The sequence below is a fragment of the Pipra filicauda genome, unplaced genomic scaffold (assembly GCF_003945595.2).
Source record: "Pipra filicauda isolate LSUMZ 115617 unplaced genomic scaffold, ASM394559v2 scaffold114_size2234877_pilon, whole genome shotgun sequence".
In the NCBI taxonomy this organism is placed as follows: domain Eukaryota; kingdom Metazoa; phylum Chordata; class Aves; order Passeriformes; family Pipridae; genus Pipra; species Pipra filicauda.
In genome coordinates, this window is record NW_024103596.1 from 1,351,878 (window position 1) to 1,366,075 (window position 14,198).

The 14,198-nt window shown below is 44.2% G+C and overlaps 1 protein-coding gene across 1 annotated transcript in view; it reads right to left on the minus strand.

Annotated features, from left to right (window-relative positions):
- The window catches only part of ACBD6 (acyl-CoA binding domain containing 6), an 82,790-nt gene that overhangs the window by 44,962 nt on the left and 23,630 nt on the right, over positions 1 to 14,198 (minus strand). The window contains exons 4-5 of the mRNA XM_027740662.2: positions 11,659 to 11,741; positions 1,960 to 2,065 (exon numbers count right to left, since the gene is read on the minus strand). Coding sequence (XP_027596463.1) covers positions 1,960 to 2,065; positions 11,659 to 11,741 — 189 coding nt within the window. The remainder of the gene's footprint in view (positions 1 to 1,959; positions 2,066 to 11,658; positions 11,742 to 14,198) is intronic.

The following is a 14,198-nucleotide window of genomic DNA, read 5'->3' on the forward strand; positions in this document are numbered from 1 at the left end:
AATGACAAGATTATGCTTGCACACACTGCACTCTACAAAAGGCTCGGTCTGGGATATCTCTAGTCTAAAAGGGGTTCTAAAACTTCAATCAACTTGCATGATATTGGAAAATAAGCTACCCTCCAGATTGGGAAGAACATGTTTGGATACCAAACAACACTGGTAATGGTTTCAGCTCCTTAACATATCAGGAAATAAGTATTTCTTTCAGATTTTTGTTTCTGATATGCTATTTTTTGGTTTTTTGGACCAGGTAGGGTTAGCCTAAAGAAGCCAGCACTTGCCAAAAAAAAGGTTGTCACTTCCCTATTTGCACATTTGCTGGGGTAAACCAAAATTGTTGAAGCCGTGAGAATTTCGTGTATGGGGGAATTCTGCACTAGTGTCACGTCTCACGAGCCCTTCACCAGTAGGCAGGTGCTTTTGGCTCCTGCCTTTGCTGAAGCAATTCCCTACTCTGCCATAGTCATGTGCTAATATCCATTAGCAACAGGATTATCCATTAGAAATAGGACTTCTCTTACATCAGGACTCATGGATAATTCCCAAGAAGGATGTGTCACCTGGCGGTTTTCAGATCTGGCTTAAAACATTTACGTAGTTTAGATATTTCAGCTATCTTTCACAAAATATTTTTTTTTTTAAATCAAACTTTCTTTGGTTGAAAACAAGCCCATTTGTTGCTTGAACAGCAAGGAAGGTACCAGCTTCTGAATGTTGCTCACCACAGAAGAGCACCTTGCCAGTGGGAACAAAGCAATGTTAACATGACATTATTATACACTTACTGCAAGTGTGTGATCCTAAAAATGAGCTCTTTTTTAATGAAAGCACTGCAGCTGTATTCTGTGGGACTGCCCTGGACGTTCCCTTCTGTAGCCTGTGATCAGCAGGAGGAGGGATGGAGCTCAGGACCGGTGCTGTAGCAGTGACTGTGTGGCACACGACAGTTTCAGTTCATTGAATTTATGATGTGAAATTCCAACCCTGATCGTGAACACCCTCCCTCCTCTCCTCTGAAAATTAATTCACATGAATTCCTGATTAATAATAAAAGGCCCTGCCATCAGCATTCAGAGCCCCAGCCGGGGCTGTCATGGCTCAGAGGGCAGAAATCTGCTAAGAGCTACAGGAGAACCCAACTGAATTTGTGGCGTCTCAGTCTATGAATGTCTAAGCACTTCATCTGTTCAGCACAACACAACGTGCTGGAAGGCAGTGGGCAAAAAGAGCTGTGCACAGGCTGGACCAGGAGCAGGGATAGGTGGCAGTGTGCAAGCACAGAAACCAAGGTGACAAACCTGGTACAGCCACAGTTCCTGAAGGATTAACATGAAACTGTCCACACTGGGACAGTTGCTCTTACCAAGAAAAAGATCAAGCCAATCCACAGTTTTAGACACAGCTTTTTCTTGGGAGTTTCTGGCAACATCTGTATTATCTCCCTGTGGAGAAATGGTGTTTTGAGTTTGGTGAGGAGAGAAAGACCTGACGATGTCATTATTTTTGTGAAGCTGGAAAGCCAGTGTCACTCATTTGCTCTCCACCTGGGAATGATGAAAAGCTGGTGGTATGAGAGAAATCCTACTTCAAGCCTGAACACAGGTCATCAGCCAAAAAAAAAAAATTCCCCTCACTTCCTAACTCTGACTATATTTAGTATACAAAGTGGGGAAAGGGAAGTATTCAGGAGATCTTATTCTGCAAGTGGCTGCTGAAAATAACATAGAAATTAAGTTTCTGATATGCTAAAGCATTACAGTTACTACATCCACACACTACTAGAAATCCAGTGGAAAGCTGTTTTCCAATAGATTATCCCTGTCTCAATGACCAAGTGTTTGTCCAACTGTTACAGTACCTTGTTATAACAAACCCAACTAGGGAATTTTAAAAGGAAGTAGCACTGAATTAATACACAACACAGTTAAAAGATTAATGGTTCCTTTTTCTCCATACCTCCTCATCTGTGACGTTCACATCCACTTTTTTTGATTGAATGGCTTTGGTTACATAGTCAATGTTGTTTTCTCTGCAGTAATCAAAAATGTTCTTGTCCTCTTCCCTATTCAGGAAACAAAAGCAAAGAAGCACCGTGTTACTGCACAACACAAAGGCCACATACACATCATATGCTCATTTCAATGACATTTCAATGCTGTCACCGGACTGAAACAGGCACCTAGTACTGCACATGCAAAATAATGTGGTTTTTTTCTCCAAAGTTAGGAGACAGAAGATCCTGCTTCCTAGAAAAACAAAGGTTTTTAGCAGTATTATGTCCGGACAAAAGTCAGCTTACTCCTGTGAAATGGCACAAGAAATGTATGAAGTTAGCCAGAAAAAATCCATGTTTGAGTTCTGGTATAAATCACTGCAATCCCACAGAAGAGAAAGGGTTAAAGCTGCTCTTCCTCTAAGAGCCACTCTGGGTCCCACAAAAGCCCTGTCTGATTGCCCATCCATCTCGGACAGTGGCCTGGACAAAACAGCAGAACAAGCAGGACACATGCAAAGCAATCTGGCTGATTACACATTGGATCCTGGACATAATAACACCAGCAGGTGCTCACTTAGGACTGCTTGCAGGCAGGAAGATCCAATTGTGGTGTCACGAGAGCCTGAGTCACACCTATAGCTTCTTCTAGAGACAAAAGCAATATCCTGGCTTCAGACACACTAAAGCTTCCCTCCTCACCAGCCAAACAAACAGAACCTCCAATGAAGTTAAGATCATTCCCAGATTCTTAAAAGAATGATATCTTTAGGTTTAAATACACTGATCCCACTGTGTTGCTAACAGGGAATAAAGAAAAGAAGTCACTGGTTTTACCAAAATAAGCCAAGAGCCCACACACTCCCCTCTCTTTCTAGTTTCCAGATGAAAATTGTGGTTCAAATGAACCCATCAGTGTTGCTAAGGGACTTGGCAGCTTCATGAGAGTTAAACACAGAGTTATTGCCTCACATGACATCCCCAGTTTTCAATCACCTTAACTTAAGACCATCTGGATGTTCAGCAGAACTCAGCCTGACAGTCTCAGCTACTTGTAAAAATGGGAGGTTGCTGGAGCTGGTCAGACCCAGTAAGGAGGTCATTCTGCTGTGGGCCTTTTGGGCAGGAGAAATCCAACAGTGCAGTTGGAGAACTGATGCACTGGTGCTAAAAGGTAACACTCCTCCTATTCATCTGCACTGCTCTTGAACCTCACAGGCTGAATAATGTCAGGAGAAGGGAAAGTAAAATCTAAATAATATTTGCATTTCTGAGCAATGGATTACAAACAAAAGGGTTGCTCTTTCACCTGCAATCCCCCAAAAAAGAAAAAGAAAATACCAATGCCACCAAGACCATGTCCCCTGCTCCCATCAGGGCAGGCAGAGCTCCATGACATGGCTTTGACTTTGTCTTTGATTGTTATGCGTCCAGCCTACTGAGTTACACTCTAATTCCTCAGACCTTCCTTCCTCGGTGCCAGAAAAAGGTGGGGAAAAAGTGCTGACACTCATCTCCAGCAGCAGATCACTGCTTTCTCCAAAGAAGTCACTTCCTCTGACCTCCCTCTCACCTTGGTCTCTTAGTAGCACATCACCCCTATTTTTCCTTGCAGACAAGTGAGCTGCACCTCACACTCTGTGTTCAGGCCTAGGGACACCACAGAAGTCTCCCAGTTTCTTAACCAGTCTGTCATGAACTCACTACATGTGTCTTGCCCACTCACTACACACAAGCTCCTGAGAAACAGGTCACTGCATGCTTTAGATGCAATTACCTTGAATTCCAGGGAAAAAAAGAACCTCATGGCGGGATTAGAAAAGGCAAAAGCTTGTACTGCTGGAGATGGAGCTTGACAGACTCATGATGGAGGTCATGAGACATGCCTGCCCCTACTAACAAGGGCTGATTTGATATGCTGGGAAGTCCCTTCAGTCCTACCTTGTTAGTCCAACCTCTCCAACACACCCTTGGCTGCTGACAGCAGCCTTTTACAAGAAGCTGCTTTTCAGACAACGCTGTACAGTAACTTGGCTCCCCACTGCACAGCCGCACACCTCTCGTTTATAGCAGATCACTCTTTTTTCCATAACACCAAAGCAAACCCCAGTGTCTCCTCGCAGAGAAGTCCACAACAGTCCTCAGTTATTCCTGGGTGATTTTCCATGTCACAACCATGAGCTCGGGCTGTACCCTCCATCCCACGAGCTGCAGAGCCCTGACAGACCTCACACGGCAGCACCAGAGGCACCAGCAAGTACCTGGCAGCAGTAAAGCACCTGACTGTGCTCCAGGGGGAGTGTGTGCAGGGCCTGTGCCAGCAGAGAGGGCACTGCAACCCTGATGTACCAAACCCAGCCCATCTTCCCACCACAGCCTCCAGACAGGACTTTTACAGTCTTTTTCCAAGGATATTATTGTCTGCAAGGGGAAAATGACCTGACACAGCTATTTGGATATGATTTAGCTTTCTGGAATAACCAACTCTGCAAATGCTCTATATATCCCCCTTCCAAAAAACCACTTTTCTTTCAGAAGTCTCCACAGTGGAATTAATCCAGAATACCAATTTCCCCACCTGAAGATAAGATTTCGGGAAATTTCATCCTTCTACTCCACATTTATTTCTCAAGCTTTAAACCACTCCCCTGCTCCTGATGCCCTCTTTCAAAAAATTAAACATATATCATATCCAACTTTTCTATAAATATTAACAAAGAGAAACAATACATTTGAGGGAAGTCCACACAGTCACATCCAAGACATTTTACCTACAAATAAAACAGTCACATGAAGCTACACTCCAGACATTTAAAACTATCCGATCTAGACACATGTCAAAACCAGGAGGGGACACTGAGAAAAGGGCTCAGAGGAGTTAAAACCAGATTTTTGGAGGGATCAATACTAGCAAAAACATTCCCCTTGAATGGTGTGAATGGAATAAAGACAAGCTACTGTTATTTGCTGACTTTGCACTTAAAACCATACAGGACAAATAAGAAACAGAGCTTGAACACTTGGCAACTCAGTTTTTTGCCTCCCTTCATTTCACATGTGTGTATGTGTTCATACTTAATAATCCCTCCACTGTAGTAGCTACAAGAAAACAAAAAGGATGTAATGTTTTTATCAGACCTGTTCCCAGCAGGAATTTGCACTCCTCATAAAACTGGTAAGAGTTGACAAGAAGGCCCAGAAACTGGTTAAAACAGTATAAAACCAGACAGAAGCACATCGGAAATACAGAAGTAAGTGACAGTGCAAAAACATTGCTCAGATAATGTTATGAGGGAAACAACCCATAGCATTTCCATCAGTATTTTCAGAAAAATCTCAATTCATGTAAAAAACAGAGTATTCAGTATATCTGAATGGATGGGAAAGACCATGAAACTCAACCTAACGGAGATGTGCACAGTTATTTAAAACCTGTAGCTAAAAGGAAGACTTGGATGCAATTTTCTTTCCATGTCAGATTGTTGAGCCAGAAAGGAGCCTTCAAGTCAGTGACCACTTGACAGTCAGTAAAGGCAGTGACTGCGTTTACATCTATTTCCTGAGGATGGCCAGAGGGTTTCTCTTCTCCCTTGCTGACACATGTTCAGCCTCCAAAGCTGTTTTCTCCTGCTCTCCCCCATCCCCAGTAAAAGATGCTAATTCTGATTTAACAATGAGTTGAAGCGTACCTGTTGCCTGCAAGTAACACATGGGCAGCTTTTTCCATCCTTGAATAAAAGGATGTGGAAGAACTTAACACCAAGCCCATCTTTCCCCAAGCTTGGAAGGCTTCGCAAGCCTTCTCCACAAGCTGTCCAAAACACATGTATTGAGCCAACAGTTTTTAAACAGCTCATGGAAAAGATCTGGTGCTGGCTGATCAGGCTTCACCTCCTTCTTACCTGGAGTGTTATAAATCTCCTTGCCACCAAGGCTGCCACTGAAAAGGGCACAGAAGAGACTTGACATTCAGACATTTTACCCTGGCGCAGAGAACATCCTCCAGGTTTGCCCCGTGCCCTTCCTCCCCCCTCGCAGGTTACCTCCAGCGCAAAGCTCAGGGCGGAGGGCTGAGATCAGGTTCTACTTGGGGCGTCCTCAGCCCTTTTCCCGGGGCTGGTCCAAGCCGTGTCCCAGTGGACTCGCCACGGAGGGGCCCCGGGTGCCGCTAACAGGTGGCTTTGCCCGTCTGGTTGGCACGGCGCTGCCGAGCGAGCGGGAGCGCGGTGGAGCGGGGCAGGACGCGTGCGGGGAGCCCAGAGACACTCGCAACACTCACTGTTTATGTCAAGGCCCTCGGCCCCCAAGGGACCCATTTTCACATAATCTATAATTATCTCTTCGCTTTAATCGCCTCGTCACTTCTGAGGCTCTCCTGGGCACAGGAAGAGGAAAAGCTCATTAACTGAACCTTTTCTCCTCTCTCCAGCCACCCATAGCTTTTAATTGCTTGGTGTTGTTATTATCTATCAGTGCAACTGGGATCATTTTCATAAGAAAGGGTGGTGGGAGGGAGGAAGGCAGGAGCGGGTCCCTGAGGTACGCACCACAGACAAACCTTTGCTTTCTCAATTATTTATGCCAGCTGAGGTTTTACAAGCTGAATAAATCCATAACTCAAGTTTATTTTGAGCCGGCAGGCCGTCCCGAGGGAAGGGTTGCCCACTTGCCGGCACACTTGTGTGCCGTCCTCCGAGAGCCGCCGGGACACAGCGAGACATGTGTCATCCAATTCCCCACCCGCCACGCACACTTCGGCACATCAGCGGCAGCACCGGAGAGGAGGTGGCCGTGAAAACCCCAAATAGGAGCCTCCACTGAAGGATGAGCTCTCCCAGAGAGAGGGCAGGCCTGAGCCCAGGCCCCCTTTGCACAACAAAGCAAAAGCCCCAAGGGTCACCGCTCCGAGGACAACAAAAAGGGAGGGAGCAATAAACTTGGCAATCATCTTGAAGCCAAGAGATTTGCCTGCTGAACATCACCAGGAGAGCATCCATTTCTAAATAACACTGACCTGAAAAAAACCCAAACCCCAGCTGCCTGTACCCGCAGGTGTTTTGAGTGAGGCACCACGGCTGAGCACGCCAGGCTGCCTGGGCTCCGCACAACCGGGAAAGCTCTTCCACAGGGATTGCACAGCCCTGCATTTACCCAAGCGACAGACATCTGTGGCACAGCCACCCACACACACAATACCACCATGAGCCCGTAATTCCCAATACAGCAGGGATGCTGGCTCCCACATCCCTGCAGCTTGGCGCTTATTTCCAGTTTCGGCATTCCCGAAAGCGAGTCCGGAGGGAGACAACAAAACCCCAACCGTGCTCCAGAGCACTGGGCTCGTCTCAAAAGTGTTCCGAAGCACCATCCTTGCAATGGATGCTGGAAGGAGCTCTTTAAAATTCAGCAGCCTTTGTGCCTGACCACATGCAGCGACCTCTGGTATTTTCTGCCAAAACAGTTCATTTGTCTCGCACAACAACTAATCAATTCCCAGGGCCATCCATCACCGGGGCTCGTGCGAGCCGGCCCGGCAGCGGGGCCAGATGGCGGCTGCGTTAGTGGGATTAATACAATTCTGATAGATTACACGGCACCAGGCAGGTCCCAAACCCGAGGGGTGCCCGCCCCGCGTCCCGATCCCAAACGGAGCCCCACTCGTGACTGGGGTTGCTCCCAAGCGTTAGGGGGAAGGGTGGAAGTTTCTACCAGAAAAGGGTTTCTTCAGCACCCCTCTGGATGGCAGAAGAGTAAAGCATAGCTCAGGAAGGCCTCTCTGCCGACTGGTAGATGTCACTCCCATGCCAGCATGCCAAGACTGCATGGAAGTAGCTCATGGTAGAGTGCAGGAGGGCTCCTCCCGTGGCAGTGCAAAGAGACACGGACATTTGGCAAAATTATTTCTCATTCTTCACCTGCCAAGTCAATGTTTTCGTTTGCTGAAAACACCTATAAACTGCTTTTCCTTCCCCTGGCTTAAAAAAAAAAAACTGAAAAATAACTTCAAAGCTGAATTTCCAAGGCTACGGTATTTTTGGCATCTCTTTCAGTTTGTGTCTTGGATGAGATTTATACTGGTAACACATCAGTCAACCTCAGCTCCCTGCTCATTTCCCACATTTGTGAAACTCTAATTATAGCGATTTGATCATGAAAGAGCTCCACTACAATGGCTTTGTTCTGGTAACAGCACCAGAAAAGAGACATAAAGCTTTATGTAGCAGTGGAAAAAAAAAAAAAAGAAGAAACAAACCACCACTATACACAGACTGAAATCACAGATAATTTCTAAATCTTTCCTTCCAGGGGGAACCTCCAAGTCCCATCATCAGTCACCAGCACACAGGATTTTTGTGTAATGCCCGAGGGGAGATAAGTGATTTGCAGAGAAGCCCAGAGGCAGAGCACTATGCTAATACATCCTGCAACTGCTCCCCATTACTCACTGGGGGTACTCGAGCTCTTTATTGCCAGGGTTTATTAATGACTCCTAATTGATGACCAGTGCCCAGCACCCTAAAGTAAATAACTGCTACGCCTCATTAGCTCAAGAGACCTTCTCCTGATTTGAGGATTGATCTATGAACACACAAATTGCACTGATTTAACCGAATCTCTTTCTAAATTGATTTAATTAGATCGGTGTAACCTGTTTCTATGGATGCTCTCGAATTTATTTGGAATCAGTGTAATGTACTTCTGCGAGCCAGACTGACCACTTTTCTATCTTGTTCTCAATTAGAAACATTTGAGATAATTAGTGATAAGGCAAAAATCAGGCCTGGCACTGAGTTCCTCCTACTGCTGATCCACTTTTGGGCAGGGTATGGTAACTCCACTTTGTCCAGTGTTTATAGCTCTGCATCCTAAAATCCAAGCATTTCATTCCACAAGAGGAAGGTAAGCATTATTTATGCATAATTTTAGATACACAGTTTGAAAGCAATGGCACTGCTGCTTTGTTGGTAACTACTGCTGATGGCAAACTGGTAGTTTGTTCTATTTAAACAAAAGCCTCTTCCTATTTATTACACAGTAGCAGCTTGGAGGATGTTAACTCTTTGATGAACTGTTCAAAAGCTCCTGGCAAGAATAAAACAAGTGATCCTGCTTAGGTGAACCTGCAAAACTCTGCACTTGCATCCTTGTCTATCTCCTGGTGCAAGGTGAGGTTGTGACGATGCTCCAGATAAATTAGCAGCCTTTTCCTGCCTTTGCATCAGCAGAATCCTAAAGGGCATATGGTAGGCTGTGTTTGGCAGAGTAATGACTGCTGAGAAATTGCTTTCAGCAGTCTGTCAGAGCTCAGGGCTGATGAGAACTCAAATTTTACTTTTTAGTACACAAAAAAGGGTTTTTTTTTGCTTATTCTGATCTTCCTCAATATGATCCTGTAACAAGAAAATATTTATCCTATCAACAGCCCTGGGAAACAGAGACTAAAGTGGTCTGATTTATATCCCAGTTTTTGCAAGCTCGTTGTAAAACTTCAGTCAACCCACCATAGAAAACCCAGTCAATAAACAATCTACATCAAAGTCTCTTTTCTCAGGTAGTAGGTTTTGAGGCAGCACAAATGTACACACTGAACTTACAGCACGGGACTTACCTGTAATAATCAAAGTGTTAAAGTTTATGCTGGCTCAAGCTATTCAGTTTTATTTCTCTTTAAACATTTGCATGTTTTTCCTCTACAGAAAATGCCTTGTTTTTTAAGACCACATTCTGTTTTATGAAGTATTACTGAATGCTAACCTTATGTTCTCGTAAGTAACCACTCACGGGCTCACAAAAGTCACCTTTCTCAGGTGAGTGCTACAACTACCAAACTAATTCATGCTCTAGACAAATTTGGCCACCAAGCTGAATGTCTAGAGCCATTCTTCTTTGGTTCATCTGCTTGCAGGTTTGGTATCAGGGCAATTTTGTTTAGGGCTATGCTTTTCTTATTATCATTATCACTTCAGGGATGTGCCTATACTTCCACATGTTTACTTCCTGTTTCAGCAAGGGAATGAACAGTAGACAGAAGTACTGAGAAATTTGAAGGTGTATAGCTCTGTGTGGGTGAGATGGTGGTGACACTTGCTCATTCCTACCTTGCAAGGAAGACATGGATGCCTGCAAGCCAAGCTGTGCTAATGGACCACGAGTCTCCACTCTGCCAGCAGAGTCAGGACGCTTCATTGTGTCAGAGACAACATCTGCCTCCAGCCTCATTCGTATGGACCACAGCTGTGGTTTGCTAAACACACAGCACATATATTCCTCATGGCATGTTTGGGAAAAAAAAGAGTATTTGGAACTGTACTTATCTTCAAGTCCTGCACAAGTCATGTTCTTATGGAAATAAAACCAAACATCTGGCAAGATTTAGGCTGGTCAAGCCAACCAGAGTGCTGCATTTCATACTCAAGAAAGGACACAGGTAGTACTTGGGATAGCCAAGACTGACAGCACTGTAGGGATATGTTCCACTCCCAGAAGGAGAGCCGGAACACGATTTAAACTACAAGGTCAAACTATGAGATCAAAGAGATGGCTGAGACCTGCACTGACAGAGCAGGGAAGAAAAAGGAGCTTGTGCCTGCCAGAAGTGCCATTCCTCAAACACTGTGTCAAACCAAGGTCACATCTGACCACCTCTGGTCAAGGTCCAGGGGCAAGTTAAAGACGTGTTGGCTCCCCATGCGAGGGAAGGAGGCTATTCCTGGCCAACTGCTCCACTTCACTGTAAAGTGGACTGCAATCCCGAGGGAAATACCTGTGTTACTGCCAAGCACAAAAATGCCACCCTCTTTGCTTACAACAGTTGTATCAATTCCTACCTGAGTTCCTTGCAAAGGGTTTGGAACCACCTGCTCAAGACTAGTTTGTGACAACAAGTCAAAGAAATGCTGTGTTGAGTTTTAACCCTTTGGGAAAGTTCTCATCAAGCTTGGGAGGCTATGTATAGAGAAATCAGGGTTTAACTTTTAATTTCCTGGGACTGAAATGATGCAAGACATACAGTAAAAAATGGGGTCACATACACATAAATGGGTGACTGCAACATGACAGCAAACACTGCTCAAAAATTCATTCTTCTCTGACTGGAACAGTAAAAAACCAAACCAAACCAAAAACATCCAGCTGTCCTTATTCAGTAGGTTATGTCACTTGCTACTTGCACCTTGACAGTTTTAAATAGCAGCCACTCTAGTTCAGTAAATGCATTTCTGCTTTGTTAGCTGCAGAGGCCAGAAAAAAAAATTAATTTGATATAAGGTACAAACTCTCCCTGAAGGTAAACATTGTCCAACACTAAAACCTTCACTGAACAATCCCTAAGGAATGTATTGGTAAAGAAATAACTATTTGAAAAAGGTAGTGTCTGAGTAGCTTTCTATTAAAAATATCCAATATTACCTTTTTTTAGCCATATAACTGAAAAATGGGAAGCCTTGCCCTTCCCCCACAGCTTGTGCTAGGGAAAGGTTACTACCTGGCAATGATACAGGCAGATATTGATTTAAATGATTATGGACCTGAAAAGTTCTTTCCTGTCATTTATTATCCTGTTGTAGTTGCCACCACACTTGTGCAATATTAAAAAAAAAAAGCTTAGCAAAATGACATTAGAAAAATACTGTTTTCAACTGAATTCCAGCATAGATAATCACCTGATTGTTTCTTCTTGATATAACGAGCTGACGACTGGTCCTCCAAATACAGTTTTGCTTTCCTTTGCCCTCTTCTCTGTCGTCTGAAAGAAAAAGAAAGATTGGTCCAGCATTCTGGCTCCCACCCCATTCCCAACTTTCTGTCACTTCCCACCCTTCCCCCTGCCCCAGAGATAGGATCAGCCCTCTGGAAGCCCCATTGCACAGCAGACAGTGCCCCATGACTCCACTCCCTCTGGAACATGTGGATGGATCTCTCAGCAAATGGGATCGATGCTCCTGTGAAGGTGGCCCAGAGGCTTGGCAGCCTCACCATCCCACTCACCACAAGCCACAGCGTTTCCTCCGCAGCATTCCCGGCCCCTTAGGACCCCAAAGCCGAGCCTCTGTGAGGCAGCATAATGTTCTGTTACTAGATTGCAAAGCTTGCCTTTATAAATCTATTTAATATAGATTTAAAATTAAATTTTATAATGGGCAGCATTTCCAAATGATTTACTCCCAGGAACTCTAGGATTCTGAATGATTCCCACCGTAATAGAAATGAACAATTAGAATAATGATTGATCGATATGGAGCCCCAGGCCTACCTTTTCAAAAAACCATCCTGCAGCTTGGGCTCTTCAATTGCCTGACTTTACACTGGTGCCAGACTTTCAGTGCCTGCTGTCTGAAAGCCTGACCCAATTAGGGGGTGCAGGGCATCAGAAACCCCAACTCTTCTACAACATTTAGTAGTTTGGTTTTCAGGTAAGCAGTCCAAACTGGTTTGCAATTTGCAGCAGTAATTCCTTATAAAATCAGCCCATTAATTGCAACTTGCTGTTGTCAGTGGACAGTTCTGTGGCATTCTGTGGTGAGAGACTGTCACAGTTATGGTGAATAAAATCAGGAGCAAAGCTGCAGCCTCTAGCAGCCTCTCTGTAGCTGTAATACATGGAATCAGAGAATCACAGAATCCTGGAATGGTTTTGGTTGCAAAGGACCTTAAAGCTGACCACGTTCCAACCTCCTGCCATGGGCAGGGACACCTTCCACTAGCCCAGGTTGCTCAGAGCCCCATCCAACCTGGCCTTGGACACTTCCAGGGATGGGGCAGCCACAGCTTCTCTTGGCAACCTGTGCCAGGGCCTCACCACCCTCACATTAAAGAATTTCTTCCTAATATCTAATATGCAATCTAAACACGTCAGTTTAAGCCATTCCTCCTCGTCCTGTCACTCCATGCTCTTTTAAATAGTCTCTCTCCATCTCTCTTGTAGGCTCCCTTCAGGTATTGGAAGGCTGCAATTTGGTCACCCCGAAGCCTTCTCTTGTCCAGGTTGAACAATCCCAATTTTCTCTTTACAGGAGAGGTGCTCCATCCCTCTAATCAACTTGTTTACACCAAAAAATGTTATTGCCTCATCAGAATTCTATCTAGAAATATGGTGGGTTGTTTTTTTTTTTTTTTTTTCAAAAACTCCCACACTTATATATCTTTCTTCCTGCTCCCTAGGTTGCTTTTGTTTTAAATTTACTGCTTTGGGGTTGCAGATATCACAGACATACTTGTTTAAAAGAAAAAATGGAAAGGAAATTGGCTATGAAAACCATTCTATTGCATTTAGGCTTTTTCTAATTTAGAGTAGAAGGTGACATGAAGTTCCTGAAGAGAAAGGGCTTCAGAGTCTTTACACTGCAGTGCCCCTCTTAAAAAATTATTTAGCAGAGAACCTTACTGTCCATCAATTATTTCCACACCACTTATAAAGAAAATTAATTTCAGATCATCTGCAAGTGCATGCAAGAGTTATTCCTATATAGTAATGCTATGCTCACAACTACCCTGTTTGATTCTGAGGGATGGTGGGCATTCAACCAGCACCAGAAATTGCAAAAAATTTTTAATCTATATTCTTTTACCTCTTCCTACTCCAGTTGTTGGTTGTGTTTTTTTTTCCCCAAGTCAGAAAAAAACATTTGAAAAAATACATTTCATCTTTCTAGAGAAATTGTTAGGGGAAAAAAAAGGTTTCTGGGATTAAGTTCACCTTCTTTGCACAACGAATGCATTTCTACCAAAGATTAATCACGCTGATTCAGTACACATAAGGTCATCGGGAAACTCAGCAATAAAGACTTTACCAAAAATGCTCAGGCAAAAACTTCTCTGGCTTTTAATCCATATATAAGTTTCTTTGTCCAAGTAGCTTTTATCTCATCTCTTTCACATAGAAACAGGTAACTCAATATGCAATTTATGAATGTTGAACCAAGCTTATTCCATCAGGGTCCTTGATATCTAGAACAAGTTCATGAAGGATGTCCAGGAAAAGACTCATCTGTTCTCCCAGGATTTAATGTGTCCCCCTACTCTGCAAAGCCATGAATGAACCATCATGGCTCCACCACTCATCCCCACTGCACTTCCCAAGGGGAATCTGCCCAAGGGGAATCTGCCCACTTCTTCCCAAAAATGTTAATTGTGCTGCCATGGGGATAAAAACCTGTTTCTTTCCAGCTGCCCTTGACAACCTGCCTATCCAAGAGCTCGTTCC